This window comes from Patagioenas fasciata, chromosome 5 (assembly GCF_037038585.1).
Source record: "Patagioenas fasciata isolate bPatFas1 chromosome 5, bPatFas1.hap1, whole genome shotgun sequence".
NCBI classification, from domain to species: domain Eukaryota; kingdom Metazoa; phylum Chordata; class Aves; order Columbiformes; family Columbidae; genus Patagioenas; species Patagioenas fasciata.
In genome coordinates, this window is record NC_092524.1 from 2842056 (window position 1) to 2865474 (window position 23419).

At 38.7% G+C, this 23419-nt stretch overlaps 1 protein-coding gene across 5 annotated transcripts in view; it reads left to right on the plus strand.

The window, feature by feature from the left end:
• Positions 1–23419, plus strand: part of SHANK2 (SH3 and multiple ankyrin repeat domains 2) — a 313850-nt gene that overhangs the window by 159239 nt on the left and 131192 nt on the right. For all 5 annotated transcript variants that reach the window (XM_071808790.1, XM_071808789.1, XM_065839072.2 and 2 more), the window contains one exon: positions 11435–11510. In XM_071808790.1, coding sequence (XP_071664891.1) covers positions 11435–11510 — 76 coding nt within the window. The remainder of the gene's footprint in view (positions 1–11434; positions 11511–23419) is intronic.

Consider the following 23419-nt stretch of genomic DNA (forward strand, 5'->3'; position numbering starts at 1 on the left):
CACACGAAACTCAAACTGGTTAGAAACTATGGCTGAAAAGTCAAGATCCAAGGAGATAGTTCATTTTGGAGGGATTGCGTAGAGATTGAATGAAGAACGAAGTGGTGGTGGGGGAAATGGAAAACTTTCATATAAAGAGAGGAGTGACCTCAGTCAGTAAAACGCTTGGAAAATATGGGTACTTTTAAAAATTGTATTCCTTTTCTCAATATCTGGTACATGCTTAATTTGCAGTGATTAACGTGCGTAATATCTATTTAATAATCTTATATTTAGTGCTTTCTTAGGAAAACTTTATTCTCAGCATTTTTAACAACTTGTTCTGTTTAAGGTTGCAACGGATCATAGATTTTCCAATGTGCTCTTTCAAAGTAATTGCTCTAATTTGTCTTCACAATGCTGAAAAGCCGAGTGCCTTCTATACTTTTAAGAAAGTATTATAGAAATATTTTCAGATTTTGCTCCTTTTAAACCACAGACATCCTAACTATTTTGAATACCAGTGTAGGTTCTGTAGCTGTAGCCTTTCAAACCAATGGTCAAATTATGAGTTTAGATGTGGTAGTTGATTACTTTTTGAAAATTAATTACCCTGCGGCCTGACTCTGAAACTTGTGTTACTTAACAGCCATCCATACGAAGTATCTCTAACCATATATATATATATTCTTTTTATATTTTAGCTATTATATAATGCATATTATATTTTTTATATTGTTATAGTATCTACATAGAGAGGTATCTATATATTCTGATAAAGCATCACAAGTTCAGCTGATCAGGTTTTGTACTCTCATTTCCTTAAAAGTGATGTGGTATTCCTAAGTCATTTTGCTGTTGCGAGAGCTCTGGATTTTGGACACACTGAGTAGCATGGCAAAAAATTGAGCAGAGAACAAGATATTTCTGCATCTCCTTGTTCCACCCTTGTCTTCCCCTCCCCAGTGCTGTGTAAACGCTACAACATTGCTTAGCAACATTCTGCTCTGCTAATCGGAGCTATTTCTTTGCTCTGACTGAAGTAATAATATTAAATTATAAGTTATTCACAGGCCCTTATGGTAGAAGCCGCAGAGTATTCCTCTGTATATCCGTTGGGTTTTGGTAATGGTATATTTTATCCACAGTGAAATTCAGGCTGTAAAGCCCATATGCACAATCAAGGCAGGGGAAGAGAAAGATAATAAGTGAAGCCTTAAACTTTTGGCTTCTGCTTGATTTGTATTTAGTGCTGTCTTCCTTTTAGAAAACATCTTAGTTTTGAAATCTTTCAAATACCTGTCACGCGATCCTTACATGATGTCAGGGTAACTAACTTGGGAAGAGGGTTAAGGAAAAGTGCAGCCTCTATATGCAGGTCAGAGTGATAAAGTTATTTTTTGAGACATTTTTAGTCAATTCTGAAATATTTCAAGGGAACTGAGAGCTCCAGCTCATAGACTTCAGTGCTGCTTGGTAAAGGATGTTCTGCACCTGGCAACTGAGTTCTCCATATGGCTGATTTAGCAGAAAGCATTAAAAACTCTCTCCTGGCATCCCCGTTGGCCTCTCGGGGCGCTTGGGGTCCTGTTTGATGGGAGGAAGAGGAGAACCACACGTAGTTGGACTTGGTAGCAAACTGAGAACCTGGCAAAAAGAGGTTTGAAACCGTTGCGTATGGGAGGGAATGTTATGGTGAAAAAGATTGGGAGGTTCCTTGAACTTCTCGTGTATCTCTTGTGAACAGCAGGTGGTGGCTTCTTCTGCATTCAAAACTTTATCTACTATTGAAGTGAGAGAATTTGAGAGATGGTTGATGGTGAGTAGAGCTGGAGAAGGTTTAGATTGAAGGAAGCTTTTGTAAGGAGGGAAATCAAGGGGAAACATTTGCATCACCATTGATGGTGAAAGTCCATGATGACTCTTGTTGAAACTTGCTGTACATGAAAATTAATGATTTTTGAAATTGCATTGAAGAATGGCTTTTCAGGGCCTGCTTTTCCTAACCCAGCCCAAAATAGTTCGCCATCTGTTCTTTCAATGTGCAGAATAACCTTCTACAAAGCAATTGGTTATCTTTGTGATTGTAAATATGTCTGAGGTGGGAATAATTTGTGTTACACAGACTAGACCACAGCTCCTGCCACACAGGCAAACACAGAATTCCTTCACAATTTTCTAATGAAATTTCCTTAAATTCAAGGCAAAGTCACTGATAATTGTTCTCTGCTACTCTGTGATAATACTGAAATGAATACGCAATTCAGGTTGTTGTGGCAGACTTATAACCACATGAAAACGATTGATTAACGTGGTTTCTGTTGTGTTGTTTCTCATCAGAAAATACATATCAAAGCTGGTGTTTAAATAAGTAGAACTGACCGAAATTAGAAGGCTATTCTGATGTTTTGGTTATGTTGTTCTTGTTGTGTGACATCTGAGGATACCTGCAGTGGGGAAAGAGCCACTTGCTGTCACTTCTTGAGTGTTTGCAGGAAACTAACGCAGGTTTCTTCCCTTGTGAACGGTGAAGGGTTGATTTTTGTTTGCCTTTTATTTTATTTTTTTTAGGGCCATAATTAGAAATAGAGATAAATTGAACATCGTGTTAGCATACCAGCAACGAATTCTGCAATGTCTTGGTGTGCTGGTTTGGGACTTTAAATGGTCCTCGCTGCTCCACAGACATATATTCATCAATTAAAATGAATGGCAACTGTTGAAATACTGGAAGTTAGGGTTTGCATAAAGTTAAACGTGCAGAAACATTGGAAGTTGGGGACTGCAAAATTACTATGTACTAAGTGTGAAAAATACAATCCTGCTATTAAGCAAACTCTTAAGCTGAGTTTCACCTGACTCCTGCCCTTTGTTACAGGCCAGCAGTTTGAGTTCTGCTGCTGTTATCAGTGAGAACACTAGAGAGGTTCACTAGGATATTTGCAGGAAAGATTGAAAATATGAAATAAGGTGTTAGGATTACAAAAATTTGTACCACAAATCAGTTCCAATGAACTGGAACATCACGCCACCTGAGCTTTGTAGTTTAACAAACCATCCTGACCTTCAGGATAAGTTATCTTTGCAACAGATGATATTGCCAGCAGGCAACGAATAATGATATCTTTGTTCTGCTTAAGTTGGAAAGACAAGATGCCTTTATTTACATAGGCAGGAACAATTTGGAATCGACAGCGAGAACTGATTTTTTTATGGATGTATTGCCAGTCTGCAATAAAGCGTTAAGCAAAGTGCATGAAAGTTGCTTTATGTTGGGCCTGATTTTGTATAAAACCTGCACATTTCAGCAATGATGGAAACATGTGCAAATGGACCAACTCCATGTGTGGTTACTGGAAGCCGAGTTCTGTATCCAGCCCAGCTCAACATCCATCTCTTTTCAAGCAACGAAGTCCGTAAAGCCTAATGAATTTTGGGGCAAAGAGGGGAAAAAACAAATGTTCTCCCAACTGGTTTCCTTTGATGACAACACCCGGACTGCGTCTGTTCCAGGCACTGAGTAATTTAATCCATGACACAAAGCTGCCTGGTAGTATCTCTGTTCTGCAGAACCCCAGCAGAAGAGTTTTGTAGGGAAAAGGCAAGTGGTCACTACCATATTTTGAAAATATTCAGTAAATGAGGGAAGAGCTATGCAAGAATAAACTGCCTGTTGCTCCGGCTCTGCAAACAGATGAGCAACAGTTTCCCTAACACAGGGGAGACCTCGGATTTTGATGTACATATAACTTTGCTACTTCCTAAGACATAAATACAAGCAGATGAAGTTTTGTTGCCAGTCAGATTTAAACTTTAACAACAGAATTGTACACATAACTGGTAAAATTAAAAGAATACTCATTTCCCCCTGTTCAGGTCTGTGAGCTTTATTCAGTGTTAGAGCATAAGAAGCAAACATTTTGACAACTGCTTGTTGTAATTTTTCAAGTGAGCTTTTTGATAAATTAAGGAGGAAACTAACGACATGGGAAGCGAATGTTCTTCCATAATGTTACTTGCATATTTCAGTTGTTTTCTCCTGAAAACAAACTTGCTGATTCACTCCATTGATCAGCTACTTCACTCTCCTTTGTAAGCTAATTCACTATATTCCAGCTAATCTGAGGATGCAGGAGGGAATCAACACTGGTCTTCCTTTCCGTCGTGAAAACTGCTATTCCAGTCAAGGAGTTGTATTTGAGACATTTTTATACCTCTTCTCAAATCCGAAAAACTTCAAAAACCATGTGAGATTTGCTATTTCACAGCTTCAATAGAAAGAAAAATTGTCTGAGAGCACCGTATCAACCAAAAAAAATCATCTACAAGCTTAATAAGAAAAGTGAATTATGAATTAAAGGTCTTAATTAGTTTACAATGTATAATACCTTCGTCATATATTTCTTTTTTCTTGCTTCTCGTAGTTTATCCCTTCTAATGAAGTGATGATATTATTACTTCAGATTTGCAAAGAGTTGAAAAAGATATTTGTAGTTTCTTCTGAATTCTTGGGTGGTACATGCCTGTAGTTTCCAGTTTCATGAGCTTTAATACTCCTTCCTTATTCATTGCAACTTCAAAATGATCCATAATAATATTAAGGAGAGAGGGAAATCCTGGTCCTGTTCCTCTTACTTAAAAAGCAAGATTCCTATGACCACATAGAGACAAATTCTGTTTGTCTTTCTTGATCACATTTTTTGTATAGATGTTTAGAATCCAAGATGTTACTCTGCTTGATTTGGAGGAGGATCCCTGAACTTCCCTTTTTCTATGGCTCAAGTGACTGTTCAAAGAAAGAAATATGAGATATTATGTTAACCAATTGTGTCATAGGCCTGAGAAACTTTCTTACTTATGAAGATATTAATGTACCGTATTTCATGGAAAATCCTAGTTTTGATAAACCTCCATTTTCTAAGGAGGAAAGGGAATAAGTAAAATAGCCTGGTAAGACTTCGCAGTATGTGCTATGAAGATTTTTTTTCTTTCAGTTTGATTCTATTTTGGAACAAAGTTCATAGTATGTTTGTTATCAAGGAAATCACTTGTTATTTGACAGCAAAATGCATACCGAGCTAGCAATGAGTTAAATCAGTAAAAATCTGGAAGTTCTACTTGCAACACACAGAGAAGAAGGGATAGGGTGTCTCTTCAGTGACAAAATGCTTCTGCCTTCCTAAATGTGACATTTATTTCCTTCATGCGTTGTTTGTCACATAACTGTATATTACATTATCATCTACATCAAAACATTTCAAAGCTTTAGTCATACTGCAATTGGACAGTAACATTGTGAGTTCAGTTTGTATTCTGTGGCCTTTGTGTGAAGCAAGCAGGGACCTAATTTATGTCTTTCATTAATCTGGTCACATAAAATAGCACTTTTTTGACAAACACATCATGTAGTCTTGTTTATTCCAAAGCAGCGTGGACCTGTGATACACTGATGTACTTAGTGTATCTAATGGATGGCGAAAACGTGCTAAACAAGTTTTAGGATAAGAACATTCACTTCAAGTTAGGTTTTTTAAGACGTGGATTTGCTAACAAACCTGCTACATCTTTGTGCTGGTTGCTTCCTCTAAAATAGACATAATTTGGCATCATGTAGTATGGCAGATATTTTGAGTGTGCATGTACTTGGGATAGGAAAATAAATGTTCTTAGTGATGTTTTCAACCACATTTGCCACTTTTTTTTGAGGGGGGGGTCAATCTTTTTTATGATATGTTTGGATCAATTTTAGAAAAGGCTCATAAGATACACCCACTGTCTTATTGCAAAATAAATATATAGGTAACGGCTAGCACAGGTGCACTTGAATTGTGAACTTCTATTAACTTTATGTATTATCTGTGTACGTGGTAGTAACAAAGAATTTTAGACTGCTTTCCTCAACTTTGAGTAACTTTTGTTCTAACCCTTAACACACCTGTGAAGGTATTTTTTCCACAGGAAGAAGAAGAAGGTCCACAGCAAAAACCTTTGCTTCCTGCCGCTCTTGACTATTGCTCACCACCAGACACATGCAAAGTGCTGCACCTGAACCTCTTTTAGCAAAGAATGTCTGTAACTACCTATTGTAGTTGTGAAACATCTCTGAGATGCCAGTGGGGAAGAAAGGAAAGCGTCACGATTTGGGATGGTGCAAAATTGGTGAATTTAGTGTTCCAGACTGAAGAGCGAAGGGAAGCGCTCTGGCTCTCACTTTTGAATTTTATTGTTTATTTTTGATGTTCGGGTTGGAAAAGGCATTTCCTAGTGTCCAGACTTATTTCTTCTTGCTGGAAATTGGCTTAGAACAGACCAAACCCATTTCTGATATTCTGCTAGCATAGCTAGGTTGGAGCAGCAGAATAACCTGGCTTCACCTTGAGCAGTCAGCGATATTTGGTCGGCATCTGCTCCGTGTTACCTCTCCAATATTCAGCATAAATTCGGCTGTTATAATTTTCTTTCCTTTGTTCATCCTATGGCCGTGTGGATCCCTCTAAGCCCTTCCCGGAGCGCTGGCAAGCCGGCTGACAACATCCCCACCGGCAGAGCGATCCCTCGCAGTTTCCTAGGAAACACAACCACCAAAATGCCCTGCGAAGAGCAGCAGGAAGAATAAAAGGAATGAAGACAGTTGCTTTGGGATTTCCCCCCCACCTAGTCCTTTACTCTTCTGAACAATATCAAATATGTAAGCAATCTATTACAAAATAATAGTGCCAGGGTGGTAATTGGGTTGTCTGTTGTAACACGCCTGCAATAGTTATATGCTAATCACTGAAGAAATAGAGTGAGCATGGAGTTATATGTCTTTGTGGATTAGAGGCCAAATTTTATTTCTTGCTTTTCATGTCAGGGATATTTTCAGCTTTTGATAATGTCTGCAGGCGCTTTTGGAGCCCCGTGGTCAGTTCTGAGGTGAACACAGCTGGGCTCCAGGGAAGTCATATACACATTTCTGGGTTGAGGAAAGCCGGCGTTCCTCCTAAGCTGGAAGAAAAGGAGAAAATATTTTTCACCTGCATCTTCTCATCTTCTCAACGTTCACCTTTTTTCAAACCCTAGGAATTACATTCTGATTTGAATCTATTGCTTCCTGAAATGTCTGCAACAATAAATGATTCTCACAAAGGAAAAGCTAGGGCTTTATTATTTGTATTACCACTATTGCACTGTGCAAATAGCTTATTTCTACTGCAGCTCCATTGGCTTCAGTGGAGAATGGACCAGGTAAAAAACTTGCCACGTTATTTTGTTCCTTGCAGACTCTTCTGTGGCTCTTGTCACACTAGGACTGGCATTTCTCCTAGATGGCATATTAATTGATGCAAATAAAACCTTTTAGGTGGTGATTAGGTTTTTTTTCCTAGCACAAAGCGGGGAGCTTTATGGTGGTGTTGTGTTCCTATGGAAAATCGTTTCAGTAGCTGTAGAAGGAGCCTTCCTTTTCACGTCAATGGTTTTTACTCTGCGAACAGCTGTGCAGAACTTTGAGAATGGATTTGTGAGCTCTGACCTTTATCCCGATGCTTCGTGCCCTGTTATGTCTTATTGCTGCAACCTAGAGATGGATGAAGGTCTGTAGAGAAAAAGCCTGTAGATATTAGGAAAAAATACAATGGAGTTACTCTAGTGAGATATGGGTTTCTCAAGAAATCCAGACATTTCAAATGATATACCAATGTTCCTTTTTTCTGTCAATGTAGAGGAAACCAGACCATTTTTGTGAACACTGGTGTTTTGTTCTACCCCCTAGAAAAACCTTTGAACAGATCCAACTTTATTCATTGACTTTTCATTTGTGGTGACAGATGTTCTTCTTGGTAATAATGCAGCAATGTGCACAATGCTAAGTAATGTTTTTCTAGACCTCCTTGTCTGTATCTTCTTGCTAGTCTTTCTAATCTGTCTGCAACCAACTTTAAAAAGAACTTCTCAAAAGATTCCACAGGTAAAGATCCCATAAATGTTGATAGGGTTATTAGTCTTAGATGGTCCTAACTTGTTGCAAAGCACTCTGATTGAAAGTGCTGGTCTTCAGAAAACCTGGGGACACAAGAATGGGTAAAAATCCAGTGAAACCTGGAACTCACCCGTTGCTGCAGCTATGCCTATAATAGTGCTATTAGGCTGTATATGGCTTGAATTCAGAAAAGCATTTGTTAAACACTTGAATCATAGAATCAAAGAATCGTAGAATGGTTTGGGTTGAAGAGACCTTCCCGACTCATCCAGTGCCCCCCCTGCCATGAGCAGGGACATCTTCACCAGCTCAGGTTGCTCAGAGCCCCGTCCAGCCTGGCCTGGGATGTCTCCAGGGATGGTTCATCCACCACCTCACTGTCTAGTCTATAGATTCTTTGTATTCTTGAGACAAATTAGAGAACTGAACTCTTCTTTTCATCTTTTGTTTTTACAGTGTTCCGATTACGATGGCAGATCCCTGATCTTTCCCACACTTTTGAATGTCTGTACCTGTGCTGCATAATAGGACAGGCTGGAATCTGAGTCAGGCGGTAGGGAAAGAGGGTAATTAAAGAACTTAGACAGCAACCTGGGAAACATCACACTTAGCCTTGAGTCCAGAGGTTTGTAAGGCTGATGGTTTCCCAAATAATCCCTGTGAATCCATTAGCACATCGAGAAGTGTGGGGAAGCAGAGGGGTGGGAGAGATGGAGCAGGGACGAGCTGCAGCTGAAGAGTGCTGGCTTTGCAGTACCGAGGAGCTGAACAAAGCTCTCTGTCTTACTGCGCCTTTCCGTTCCTCCCACCCACTTTGTATTCGTTAATAGCACTGAAATATCACGCTATAGAAAACAGTTTCTGCGGAAGAAACATCTGGCTCCTTAGGGCTCAAGCAGCGCATTTGAGATTTCCAAAATATTCTTCATCATTCATTCTTTTCATTATTTATAAGTGACTTCTGAAAACAGGCCAGCGGTAAACTCTGAGTGGAATCCAGGTTTATGTTTTGCCTGTTTCTTCTGATTATGTCCCTTGGTATTAATCTGATTTTTAGGATGGTGTGGAAAAGAATGGTGCTCGATGGGGAATAGCCTGCAATTCATGCAGGTCACTTTCTTCCACATCCCAGCAGGGCGCTGCATTTTGAAGCTAAACTTGTAAACTTAGCAACAAAAGTGTGACCCATAAAATTCACTGAACCCCTTACAGCATATTGAAAGGTACAGTGAGCTGCTTCAAAGCCCAGTCTCTTGGAGCAGCTGTCCTGTAGCCTTGGGTGCCATTGCTGCTCGCTACGCTTTTATTCACTTTTATTCCTGTGGCCGATGTGCTGCCTGGCTGAGCTTTGGTTGGGTCTTGGTGGTGCCAGGTGAGTCCTGGAGCACATTCTGTCCTTTCTGGGTGTTCCAGAAAGGGGGTTGAGGGCACTAAGAGGGGAAAAATAAGCCTATAAAAAACGATCAAGTAGGATTCGTATTATAGTAGGTATTTTCTCCCTCTTTGGCCATGCTGTAGGAAGGAGGCTGACTAGTCTCCGCAAAATGTGTGTAAATATATACATACTTCCATGTTTTCTTAGTACTCTTATATTGCGAATTGGTGCACCGCCATGAAAAAATAACTTACTCTTAGCCAGCTGCGACCTGCATACATACTTTCAGCCGTAATTCCTCTCTATTGCTTATATATTTATATTTATGTCTCCAGCTGGGGGCATGATCCAGTTATGTGTCAACTGTACTGGTCAAAGCAAGGAAGGGTGCATTTTGTCAGCCTTTCTTCCCAAAGTCTTCCTCCCAATACTTCCTTATGCCACCTGCTGCTTGGCCGTGTTTAAAACCCATCATCGTGCACTGATGTATTTTTTCCCTCTGCAGAACTAGCACTTGGTCATCTGGCAGCGCTACCTCTCACAGTAATTCTGAACATCCTTGAAAGCTGTGACATGGAGACGCTGCACCTTGAGGGCTGTGTCTGGCTTGGCAAACTAATCAAATCTGCTTGGATGGAGTCAGGCTGTTCCTTCAGTGCAAGATTCCTCAGCCATGCAGATGAGAATTTCATGGTCACAAACTGAAGCAGAAAGTTTTCAATTTGATTTTTGATGTCTGTTAGCCTAACTTAATGTGATTGCGGTTTGGACCAAGCTGTATTTAGGCAAGGCTTTTCCTGTCTCAGAAATGACAGCTTCTGCAGAAGTATCTGCCCTTGAATGGGAAGCTGTATAAAAAGGGCCCGCGCTAAAGATGCTCCTCTGAGGAAAAATGAATGCGCTAAAATATTATTGTGGTAAAGGCTGAATAAGACTCAGAAAACTGATACATTTGAACAATTATTGTAATACTTAAAGCTACCAAAGAAGTTTCCTTATTCATGTATTTTTTTTAACAAACTTTTACTTAATTTGACAGCCTCTTTGGAAGTAAACTTGTGTTTTCCTGTCATTTTGAAAAACAATATAACAATTAATTACCTGCATCCTCTGCAATCCTTCCATCCTTCCCCAGAAGTGTAATTTTATACATTTATTTTTACGTATACATACACATATAGTGATAACCTTTCAGCAAAAACCTTTTAGATTGTGCTTTTTTTCTGTGCAAACTAAAGCAACCAAACACTGGAGTAGCTTCTGCATCTTTCCCAATTTTAATGTATTTGACCTTTTTTTTAGTAGCTATATTGTTGTATCTTATTTCTTTGTTGTTCATATTTCCCAAATATGGTGTTTCTTTGTTTGTTTGTTTGTTTTGTTTTCGTATCACCCCATATCCCCCAGTTGTTTGGATTGTTTATTTTTGCTATAGAATAGCAGTACAAGTTTCATAGCGCTACCCACTGTAAGATGTGATTGATGACGATGAATATAGGCAGGTACTTTTCGCCCTACTCCATTCTCTATATGCCTAGTAAAACTGTAGAAATAACTCCACTTTTGTGTGCATGTGTGTGTTTAAGCAAAACACACTGGTTTGCATTCTTTTGGCTATTTTTCCAACCTTTCTGCAAAGGTTTTGCCACTGAGAATGCGGGTGGAACTTTAAAACATGTGAATGATGTGATACATGATCTACAAGAAGTTCTCCTTATTCACTTGACGTGTGTGAGATGATGAAAGAATGTCTCAACTCCAAAGTCAAAATATTTTTCAAAGTGTCTTGAAACCATGTTAATTAACTGTAGGAGAACATTAGGAAATGCTTTGTTACTGTGGAGGGTGACTGAGTGCTGGAATAGGTTGCCCAGATATTCAAAAGGTGTCTGGACAGTCCTGGGCAACCTGGCCTTTGGTGGCCCTGCTTGACCAGGGGCTCGGACTAGGTGGTCCCCAGAGGTCCCTTCCGACCTCAACCACTCTGTGACTCTATGAGGTACCGCAAGTTTTCTTTTATTATTGCACAGCAGAAAATCCACTTTGAAATTGCAAATTTAAACAGCATTTGAATAAGAATTACGGGAGTGTTATTAAAAGTTCTCTTTTCTATTTTGCAGAAACACGAACAGATAGAACAAAGAAACTATTCAGACACTACACGGTCGGATCCTATGACAGCTTTGATGCTTCAAGGTAAGAGTTTTTCTTTTTGGTCGCAATCTGTTGACAAAACCTTTGTGGTTTTTATTAATTGTTACTTTTGATTTAGACTTTAAAGGGGAAAAGGGAAGCAGATTACTAAACAGAGCTTCCTGAGATCATTGTACATCTCAACTGTTTTTTATCACAGCTTACTTTTTTCATATGGGATGGGTCTACACAAATAGTGAGTCATGAAGTAGCGAGTATCACTGTTTTGTTTTCATAGTGGAGAAAGAGATCAGCATTTTACAGCAGCCGTGTGTTCCAGCTGCTGCTGTAGTCAAGGACCACTTAAGTTACTGGGTACTTCACAAGATCAGCCTTTCTATATCTGTTCACAGAATCAGACTTGCTGACAAGAAAACCAAAATAAAATGTTGTGGTTTGTTGTTCTGAGCGGTGTCTTAGATCCTAAGTAGAAATTATGCTGTTAGAAATGAGGAATTTAGAAATTAGAAATTATATTGTTGATTTGCAATTTCTGCTGAGTATTCACGATTTTTAAGCAGGTTCATCTCCCACATGCGTATACTTTGGACGTACAGCCAACTTCTGGTAGAAAGAATGATTTTTAAAGTGCAGAACCTCAGTCAGCTGTTGGTGTCTTCTTGAGAAAATCGTGGTGGCATAGTGGAATCATTACGCTTTTCTCCCGACTCTTTAATTACAGCTTGGGTTTTTTTATAGTTTTCAAGGAAAACACCTTTTTTTTTTTTTTGTAGGAGAAGATTTCTGAAATGTGTAAAATAATGATGGCAGAGTTTCATGTAGCACATTATTTTTTTTAAAAGGGCAGAAAATGTGGTGACTGTTGTTTTGATGATGTGATCTTAATCCTTGTTCTGAGGGTCATGTGTAATTTCTGTGCCAGTTAAACAACTTGGAGAAGGAGGATGGGGTTCAGGTCAGCTGAAGGAGTTTGGGTACCCAAGATATCCTGCAGTGTTCCTGATGGTGGGTGTGTGGAGCTCTGTAGGGCTGGGGGCCTGCTGGTTGTTTATAAATATTTGAAAAATACATACATCTGCAGTCCCTTGAATTGGGATTTGAAAGAGCATTGCGATGTTGGATGAGGAGGGAAGGTTTGGTGACAGGGAGGAATAAGATGCTTGTTGGTTGGAGGCAATCATCCCATCTTGGTGGCTCTGGTCTTCCTGTTATGGTACACAGTGTACTATGGGACATCAGCTCTTACTGTGGTGATTTAGAAACAGAAACCCCATTTCAAAATCTTGTGTATTCCCCTGCCACGATCAGCCAAGTTACAAATACTTTGCAGTGTTGGACAGCAGTGTGATTGATGAGGCAGCCTAATAATGGTACAGGTGTCAAGAGAAGCTGTTGTGCTCTACCACGAAACACAGAACTGTTCTGCAGAGCAAGCTTAACTGGTTCCTAGTTACATTTCCAATGAGCAGAGTTGACTTTTCGCAACATTCATCGCGTGATCATTATTCTATAAAATTTCCAGCCTTGTGTCTGTATTTCAATGTTAACGGGTAGGATTGTTTCTGTAAAACGAAAGCTGTGGCCACAGCGTGTTGCCTCAGAGATACCAAGCAGTCCCACTTGGAAACCTACTCGTACTTTCTAACGATAGATTTTTTCGTTTGGAAATGTCACTTCTAGCTTTTTATTTGGTGGAGGTGGGGGAGCTATTGATTCTAAAGCACTTTTTGTTGTCCTTTTCCTGAGAAAATTCTGGTCCATTATTGAGAGGGAGCAATGCCATCTGCCTTTCTGAAATAGGCAGTAGTTTGTTGTTTATAGAGGTGATTTTGAAGCCATATTCACATCAAGGGCTTGAACCTTATCTCAGTTGTGCTCAAGAATGTATTTTAACCGATGCACTGTTGGGGATCGATGGATTATACTGTTATACTCTCTGCTTTTGTGTAAGATGTTTGGGGATTTTTTGGGGAAAAGAAGGAGATTCTTGGTTTATTTTTTGATGGTTTTGGGTTTGGTTTTTGTTTTGGATCAGTCTGGAATTGTGTTGGTTTGGTTTGTTTTTGATGAGTTTTTGTTTGGTTTTGATGGGGTTTTTGTTTGGTTTGGGTTGGGTTGGTTGGTTGTTTTCCTCCTTTGTGTGTGTGTGTGGTTTATTTTTGTTTTTCCCTCTAAGTTATTTGGTTTCTGCAGTGCAATAGCGAAACTCACAAACAGATTTACGTTACCTGATTCAGGTCTACAGCTCAGCAGGAGAGTTTGCCAGATAAAACGATACTTTTTATACAGCCGTATTATTGCAATCGCTCCTGATTCTGGCATCAATTAATTGTCTGAGCAGTAAGAAGGAAAGCAACAGATTTCTCCTGGCAGCATTTGAGTAAAGCAAAGTTTTGAGGAAAAATCAAGCATAGTTTCCACAGGGAGTCTGAAACCCAGTGGACCCATTTTGAAGAGTAATAAAGGTGGTCCAGGAGAACAAGTGGAAATTGAGAGGGTAGAATTAATGGGAAATACCAAGAAATGCAGTGGAAAGTTAAGCTTGCTTAACACACTTTTAAGTGCAGTTATTTTAGAGTTTTTGTAAAATTACACTAGGAAAATGAAAATAGAAGTGGTTTTGGTGTGCGTGTTTCCAAACCTTGTTGCTTCCTGGAAAAGAAAAAGCTTGTTTCTCTGAGGCACATATAATAACTCACTGTAATGATGTATTTACAGAGAACACCTACCATGATGAAGGGTGATCTTCCTTTTTCATCCTTTACAAACATGATATATAGTGAAACGCTGTTCTGATACTTTTCTCCTAAGCAAAATAGATTTTGAGGACTCGCTGCCCTAAAACTGCAGTAGCTCACTAAGTCACATTTCAGATACTCGACCAAGGCTGGAAATCAGCTTTCTGCACAGCTAAATGGGAATTTTACTGGTGCTTACGTATAGCTGGTAAAGAAAAAGAATTTGCATTGAAGAATCTGACTAGAGATTAAGATGTCTTGTTAATATATACAGATTTAATTCCTAGCATGGCCGTCTTCAGGGAGAGCAATTGTTAAAACAGGCAAACAAGATGCCAGACTACCAAAAGTTCTGGATATTTCCAAATTCGTGCTGCTGTGATTACTCTCTCTGTTATCCTTTCCTATCGAAGTAAGCGAAGAATATAGTAAAACAGATTTAATTGCTTGCATCTAACTTTTAATAGACATCTGTTAGAAGGCAATTGTGCCTCTGTATTAGAAGAGCTTTGAAACCAAAATGCTCACAAATACTTGCAGCTCATTTTGGGGCCAATGTGGGGGAGTGAGGGGAAGAATCTGCTCCCTCCTCTTTTTCCTTCCCCCTCCCAAAGGGCAAAAATTGCTGAGTAGAAACCCTCTGTTCAGAAATCTGTATTAATGGGCTTATTCACATGCAGGAAAATACACTGTACACGGCATTTTTCATCTTTAGGAAAATGTGCAGCTTGAGTAATGGAGGTTCATTAAATCCTGTTTCAGCTTTGCATAAGAGATCAGTTAGCCATACATTAATACTTCAGAAAAATGGGTAGTATACTTGCTAATATGTAGAAAGGCAGCGAGACTTGCTTGCCAGTACAAATAGTCATTAAATATCATACAAATATAGTATTTGAAACTACCAGGTCTAATGTATTATCGGCTTTAGATGCTGACGGGCGGCATTAATTCTGTTATGCAAAAATGATGTTGTCTCTCGCAGCTGTCACGCGCTGCTCCTGCTGACGTTCCTTTACATGGATGCCTTTACTATTTTATTAAAACCTTTAAAGAACTAATTACTTTCAATCATTTTTCCTTTCATCTGGTGTGGATAGACGAATGTTGAAGGGAAGGGTAGGCTGTGTTGTGATGGTGTATATGTGAGAGAGGGTAAAGTTTCTTACACCAGCAGGAGATCTTATTGAACAAACTATGTGTGCCTGGACATTTGGGTCAGGCTGAGGTGACAAGTGGGATGGGCAAAGTCCATCTCCCATAGAGAGGAGCAGAAAGCAGGTATGGAAAAAAACATAGATCATAGAATTGTTTGAGTTGGAAGGGACCTTCGAAACTCATCTATTCCAACCCCTGCCGTGAGCAGGGACATCTTCACCAGCTCAGGTTGCTCAGAGCCCCGTCCAGCCTGGCCTGGGATGTCTCCAGGGATGGTTCATCCACCACCCCTCTGGGCAACCTGGGCCAGGCTCTCACCATCCTCATTGTAAAAAATGTCATCCTTATATCTAGGCTGAATGTCCCCTCTTTTAACTTAAAACCATTACCCCTTCTCCCAAAACACAGATATACCAACAAAGTCACAAGGGGTTATTGTAAGGCTCCTTTGACATGTATCTGGAATGTGTGTCTTGTCTGTGTTTGTGTTCACGACAACCGCAGGTCAGTGGTTTGGAAAGATGGGGGTGGATCCCATTGAATTTGTCAGGAAAAATGTTTGTTTGGGTCTCCCTTGTCTAGGCTGGATGGGCAATGTTGGGATCAAGAAAAAGCTTCCAAAGTATTAGAAATATTCTTCGGAAGTCTGGTTAAAGTTCAGGACTACCTTTGAGTAAAACAAAATTACTTGTGAGTCTTAAATGAGTTATTTCCTAGAGTTCTCTTTCATCGAGATAAAATTCCAGTTTAATAACATAAATTATTGCTAAGGCATAGAATAGATGTTGGAATATTTAAATATTTTCTTTATTTAAAAAAAATACGGCAAAGCTTTAGAGATTATAAATCTTTATCTGTATTTAACTGAAGCAAGGGAATTGATCAGTTCTCTCAAGACAAGACAGTGACTTGTTCAGTCCGTAAAATCAGAATACAAAATTAATTTATCAAATTAAAATATGGGAAAATAATTAGTTGTTTAATTTCAAATGTAAAATGTTAGCATCTTTTTAAAATGTGATGTGACTGATGATAAAGTGGTAACTTAGTTTTCATACTCTGGAGACGTAAATAATATGAGCAATTTTGGTACTATGGAACGATTATAAACTTGATATGGCGGAAAACATGATCCAGTTGCCTTCATGGCTTTGGAAACTTTAGAACACAACAGCGGAAACTTTTACAACTGCATTAATTGCATCATCTCCTTCCACCCCCAGTGGAGCAGTGAAATAGCAAAAGTCAATATTATAATTGAATGCCAACTTCAATGCAATTATGAAGTATGTGATAGAGAAGGTTCCCTACCTCTCCTGTGTCTTCTCTTTCTTCACAGTACAATCGACTTTCACATTTTATTTTATTATTTCTTTTCCTGACCACTTTAACTGGTCCTGATCACTGCATGGGAACAGTTTTCTTGGTGCTTTCACTTGACATCCTATGTATTAAGAAGCCCACAGGAGTGGGTGTAATAATAAATAACCTTTTACAAAGGCTCGTTGCCACAAAGTTGATGACGGGACCAAATTGATTCGCCTTCTGTTTTAGTTCTGTTTTGCTGAATGAAGCAAAAGAGGAAAATTGGATTGTGTAGTCTGGGAGGTATGTGTAAGACAGCTTAATTAAAAGCTTAATTCATTAACCCTGATGTCCCTACTTGGAGTCAGGTGGCAGCATCCCCGTCTCATGAGTGTAGCAGCTGTCAGAAGCAACTCCTCCAAAGCCAATCTCCATACAAACCCATAACAAAAAAGAGAGATGATTCTCAGCTGTGTGTCCCAGCAATTCTCTGTTGATGTTGTCGTCTGTGCTGTCGGATAGAGCAGAATAAGCTTAATCCTGAAAAGCCCGGAGAGATGCTTTGGCACGGCCAAAACTTGTGTACCCCGGTAATTCAGCATGCTATGGAGTGCTTTTATTTTTTATTGTTTTTAACCTGCAGACTCTACTTACTGAATAACTCAGTCTTTGGCCCAAGGTTGTGTTGTAAATGCCTCTGTCTTAATAGTTCAAGCAGTAGGTGTGTTCAACAGTAATTGCACTTTTTTTAGGGGGAGCTCTCAATTCGATGCGGAAAGACTTTCATTTAGTTTGATATCTGGTTTCACATGGGTATTTTGCATAAATACATTGGCTACCTTCTGGAAAAATGCAGTTATTCTTTACTTTAGATAAATATTTTAAACAAATGGCAGTCTTTTGAAGAATTCTGGTCATTGCAAGTCAGGAGGGATGTTGTCCCGGTCATGGGTGAGTGCGGCTTGGTTGTGTACAAGCTGTTAAATCCTGGCAAATGGGTCTTTACAAGAATTCTTTTTAACAATAAATTCATGATTTCTGGTCCTTTATTCTGGGATTGCTACACTGATAACTTCTTCTTAGCTGCTGGAACATAATTCTTGGTTTCCTTTTCTCTGGTGGAAAGAAGTATAAACAGTAGTATTTTAACTTTTTACATAACTACGTAGCTCAATTTTTGCTCCTAGTTGTAATGTGTACATAGTGTAATGTATACAAAATAGATATATAAATATAACTATGTGATATAGTGATGTGGCTACGCATGAATGCTCGTTGAGATTTTAATCATTTAAGATCCCTACATATGTGGCGCTCTTCGTTCCTTTAGAGGACAACCAGCACCAATGAAATTATGGAAAACAAAGTCTATTAAATGTTTTGTGTGCGTGTGTTGTTACTTTATTTCTAAAGATATTTTGTTGGGCTTCCCTGATGCCTGGTCTGAATTAATCCCTGTGATAGCACTGAACTGCTCTTAATGCGTGAGGCAGAAAGATGAGGGCAGCTCATTTTTAATACCTTGTGCCTCATTAACTTGAAGAATATAATTTAATACAATTTGGAAAAACATATATGCATTTAAGTAATAATTAAGGCATTGTAGATTTTGTGTAACAGGTGGAGACGTAAAAAGTGAAGTTTTTCATTTACAGTTATTTGATTTTTAATGAGAATGATCTTACTTGCTAATAAACAACTTTGCACTTTGCCTCCCCCGCTGTTTTGTGCTGCCGTGACTGAGCTTTTTATGGTGGTGACTGCAGAAAATATCAAAAGCAATTGTTAAATTGGGAGGTAAAAAGGGTGTGTGTGTGTGTATATCTGAACTGTAGTATCTCTTTGTTAATATCTGTAGTATAATTGCATGTAGATGCAATATTAAAGTCTCATGCAGTTACAGTAACATGCAAAACTGTGCAGTGAGTGATAAGAGTTTCCATGAACTTTTTTGTGCTGTTTGCTGCCTTAATAGTGAAGTTTGTTGATGCACTTCAGTAAGATCCTGCTTTTAGCAAGAAATAGGTCTGCGTGTCATGATTAAAATTTGTCAGCCATTTTCTGGGCTAAATTTTTAGAGGTAAAGAGTTAACAAAGAAACACCAATACTTCCAAGACCAGAGTTAAAAATGTATATGTAGCCCTTCCTAAATTTAAAATTAAAATTATCCTTCTGACAAAGTATAAGGATCCACTTCTAGTGCTAGTGAAAGCCTAACAGTGTAGCTATGAGTACAGAAAATGTTGAGTGCAAGGGCCGTGATTTGGTGGATGTGCCGTTTCCTGCACAGCAACTGAGATGCTCAAACTCAACAGTGTTTTCTCTGCAGCTCCTCCGATCGGATGCCAGAGGACAGGATGGATTTAAATGTCAGAACTGAAGGCAGCAGCCTGTGTCCTGTGCATGGGGAGGAACAAAGTTTTCTAAATTAGAACAGAGAGAAAAAAAAAAAATATATATATATAGGAAGAAGAAGTGAAAATGTCAGAAGGTGAGGACAAGAAGAAAAGACTGTGAGGGTGCAATACCAGATTAGTTAGAAAAAGGAGTCACATAATTAGATGCAAGGACAGAGCAGAGGAAAACAGGAGATGAAAATGTTTGTTTTTCAAGGGAAAGAAGAACGATTAAGTTCCTCGTAATTAGTGTTGGATATTCTTGTCTCCTCACCTCCACTGTGCTTCCTTGATGTGACCTTTAGTTCCCTGCCCCGAGACACCTTGGGCTGCCTCCATCTCACCTCATCACTACATGAGCAAAAGCCACCATCTGGTGCCTCTGACGGTACGTGATGCATTTTTAAGTTTTAGCAAGGCCAAAAGGAACAAATAGCTGTTGAGCTCGCACTGTGGGCTTTCCTCCAGTGGGAACAGTGATTTAAACCACTTCCCAGTGAAGTTTTCGTAAATATTTTTTGCGTTTGTAGAATTTGATATACAGGGTAAATTCTGAGGGTGACTGGCAAGCAATGTATCTTTTTTATTCTTGAAAAAAGATATTGAGACATCAGCAAGGGATTGATTTTAATGCTCCTAAATAAACCTGGTCACTAAAAAGCTCTTCCATTGTGCAAAAGATAAGACTGCTGGGAGGAGGGTGTCTTGTCTTCAGATAAATAGGTGTGGTGGGATTGTCATTTCAATTGGGTGGGTCAAACCATACCAAGAGGGACCTGCCAAAGAGCAAGAAATAGCCGGTGTCAGGGTGTTCACCTGGAATAAAGAAGTTCTGGACTTGAGTCCCATGTGTGTTAGGCTGCTTCGACTTAAACCCATAGCTGGGATTGCTGATGAATGCCAAGAACCTGGTGGATAGAGCAATTTGTTATCCGAGTCTCCTAAAACTCTGATTATGTCACTGAGCCAAGAGGCAGATGCTCGCGCTGTCCTCAGAGCCTGCGGCTTGTAGGTGGGGACATGAGGGTTGGATGATTGGCAGATATGCCCATTGAATACCGGGGGAACTTGCTGGGGGTCCCTGCTCTCTCTGCCACAAAATATCATCCCATATTCTGGAGAAATAATGTCTAACAAAGCTTTAATTTAGACTATAATATCCCAACAATAGATTAGTGGAGAAGCATTTCACTAAAACCGGTTTCACGGCGAAATTCTGAATGGCAAATTTTAGGTTAAATACACGGTCTAGGAAATAGTGGTAATTGTGTATTTAGAGAAAAGTCTGTTAACCATGTGTCTGCTAATTTCTCTAATTTAAAACAAAAAACCCCAGCATGTTGGGTACAGATAACAACTCTCAGAATTAAAGTAGTTTAATGCTACAATTGCAAACTAGGGCTGATACTGAGTAAATTGTGGAACTCTATAGCATTTCCAAAGACTGATAGTGCAGCACTGTCAGATTTGTAGAACAGTTGCAGAGGTGGTTTATACATCTACTGTAAACACTTCAAATATAATAAATTTTGAGATAGACTTAAAATTAAACCTATGCATCCTAAATTAGGTACTCAATTGAGTTGAAATGATATAACACTTTTTTTTTTACTCTATGTCCAGTACTTAGAAGATTAACGTTTCATATTTCCAGAATGCAACGAGTGAGCTATTGCTGAACGTCAAAGGAAAGGGGGAAAAAGTCACATTCAATCACTTAATTAAGAAAAGTAACTGCTAATTTAAATAAAGCAGAGTTCTCTCTCGTAATCATCTGGTATCTGTAAAGTCAGTGATTTTTCACTGCTACCGAAGTTGTATTAGACAAGAAAGCTGTTGAGATGGATATTTCTCAACCTGCTTTGCTGATAAGTAAACAAAATTTGGAGCAGGCTTAAAATAACTTGGAGCTTAATGTGATTAGAGAAATGGAGAGAGGGGAGAATACATTTCAGAAAAAGGTAGAGATACCACCTCCTTTTTGAGGTTAATGAGCTTGTAAAATAATATGGTCATTAGTTGAGATTTTTAAAGGGTATGTGCAAATCGGACTCTAATTGAAGCCTTCTCTTAATTTATTTTCAGTAAAATCCTAGAAAAAATTAGTTTCCCACTCTCAATTGTGGTTTTAAAGCTCTTGGAGAAGAAAAAAGTGGGAAAAATGCTTTCAGAAGAGCTTTCCTCTATGCCTGTGTTAATGCCTCACTTGTTTTAAGAAAAAACTTGAAACTTAGTGGTAACGTGCCTTATAGCAAAATGTCATAACATGTTACAGGAGTTTTAACTCTGATTAAAGCACTGTGCACTACGGTACAGTGTAGGGTTTTACATGAAATACTGACATCTGTCAAGGTGAAATGAACACGGTTACTCAGCCTTCTTGTATTTAGAGCTGAATTTAGATTCCAAGGAATGTGGGACAGGACAATAATTCCTCATCAGAGCAAACAGGGTAGAGATGGAAACACTGAGGGATCCTTTAAAACTCATTTGAAACTCATGGATATCACCAGTTATGAAGTCACTGCTCTCTTTTGCCTGTTTCATAATATATTTATGTTTATCCTTTAGTACGTTTAGACTCCCTGAATGGCTAAGGGAGCAAATCGAGTGACAATCCTGAAATATGCAGTGAGTTTATTAGTAATTATAAAGACCTGCAGCATCAAACTGATGCCTTAACACATCTTAAAAGCATTAATAAAACAAAGGGAAAGAAAAAAATTCCAAGTCCTATCTGATGTTTGCCAACTCTGAGATAAGCATAAGCTTCATGAACTAGTTCAGGTGCTGCATCAGCTGAAGAAAATCTTTATTGGTACATGTAGTTATGTTTCTGTACACTCCTACCATTATCTTCGATCTCACTTCTACCTTTGTTACTTGTCCTATTTGCTAATCTGGAACACATTCTTTTCCTTGTTACTGTGGTTGTCTGTGGTAGTAGCAAATTATTGATTAAAAAAACCTATATAGAAAGGCAGTGCTGTTATGAATAGCTATTATTATTATTATTTCTCTTGTGTAAATACTTACTACATTAAGATGCCTAGGGAAATTCCTATTTCTTTGTGGTTTGGTGGCAATAGCAGGGGCTGGAACTGAAGCTGGTTTTGGTAGAAAAATACAAACCTCAAAGGCGAGGTGGATAGATAGTTACCTAAACATACGTATGTGTTTGTGCAGTCTATTTGTTCAAGGCTTGTAGTATGAGCAATGAATATTAATATTTTCATAGTGCAGGCTTAGATTGCTCAAATGCTTGATAATTATAAAAGAAAATTGCTTCTAAGTGTCAGGTGTAAGTGGAGTGTGCTGTGGCCCAAAATACTAATGTGATTGATGGAACATCTCTATGAAATGGCTTGAAGGACTCTGCGTTATAAAACCCTGATGTTTTACACTAGAAGGACACCTACCTGCATGTTTTGTGTTTAATATTTAATTTGTCGTGTGTGGTACCTGAATTGGCTGCTTATTTTAAAAACACAAATGAAATTGATTAAGATGAAACAATGAAACTCTGGGGTTTTTTAAGCTCACTTTGCCACTCTACTCACCCCACAATGTTCTTTTGTTTTCTCCCTACCAGTACAGATGCAAGAGAATAGGAACATTTATCTTAAAAAAAGACTGTATATAGTCATTGTATTGTATGTGTAGTGTATATGTATTCATATAGCTGTATATCCATATGTACGAAAACATGTATCCTTTATATAGAGTGAATGTGTGTATATGGGATTATGACCCTACCATTGACTTTTTTCTCCTTCGTATGCTGAGATTTCTGTGTAACATAAAATCAGGCTTTTACTGGCCAAATCAGTTGGCTTGGATATTGCCTTAGATTCTGTACTCCCTTCTCCTGCACATCACACAATATGTTATTAAGTGTAATTAAAGGCTGGATAAAACAATATGGACTGATACACGTGCATAGAGAGAGGAAGTTTCTCCTTGGTTCTACATAAAGAAATGGTGTAACTTCTTTGCACTTTGTCATAAAATCGAATGTTTCTGTTTTAAAACAGGTATTTCTTTGTAACATTTTATGGCATAATTTTATTGAAGTTTATAGCAGTGTTACTTTAACATAGGTTGCTTCTTTAAGATTATAGTTAATCTTTTGGACAACTCTGTCCATCGCAGGGCAAAAAAGTGTAGCGCAATCTTTCTGACTTTCTAATTCTTACTGAATCACTTCATGACTGATATTTTTTTGGGTTACTTAGTGAAGAACTTGTCATTTTTTACCAAGGGTATCAAGTATTCAAAATCCAATAAAGACGGCTCGATTACTTGTTTAAAAGTGAGAATGAAACACCGTTTTAAGCAGAATTTATATGCCCT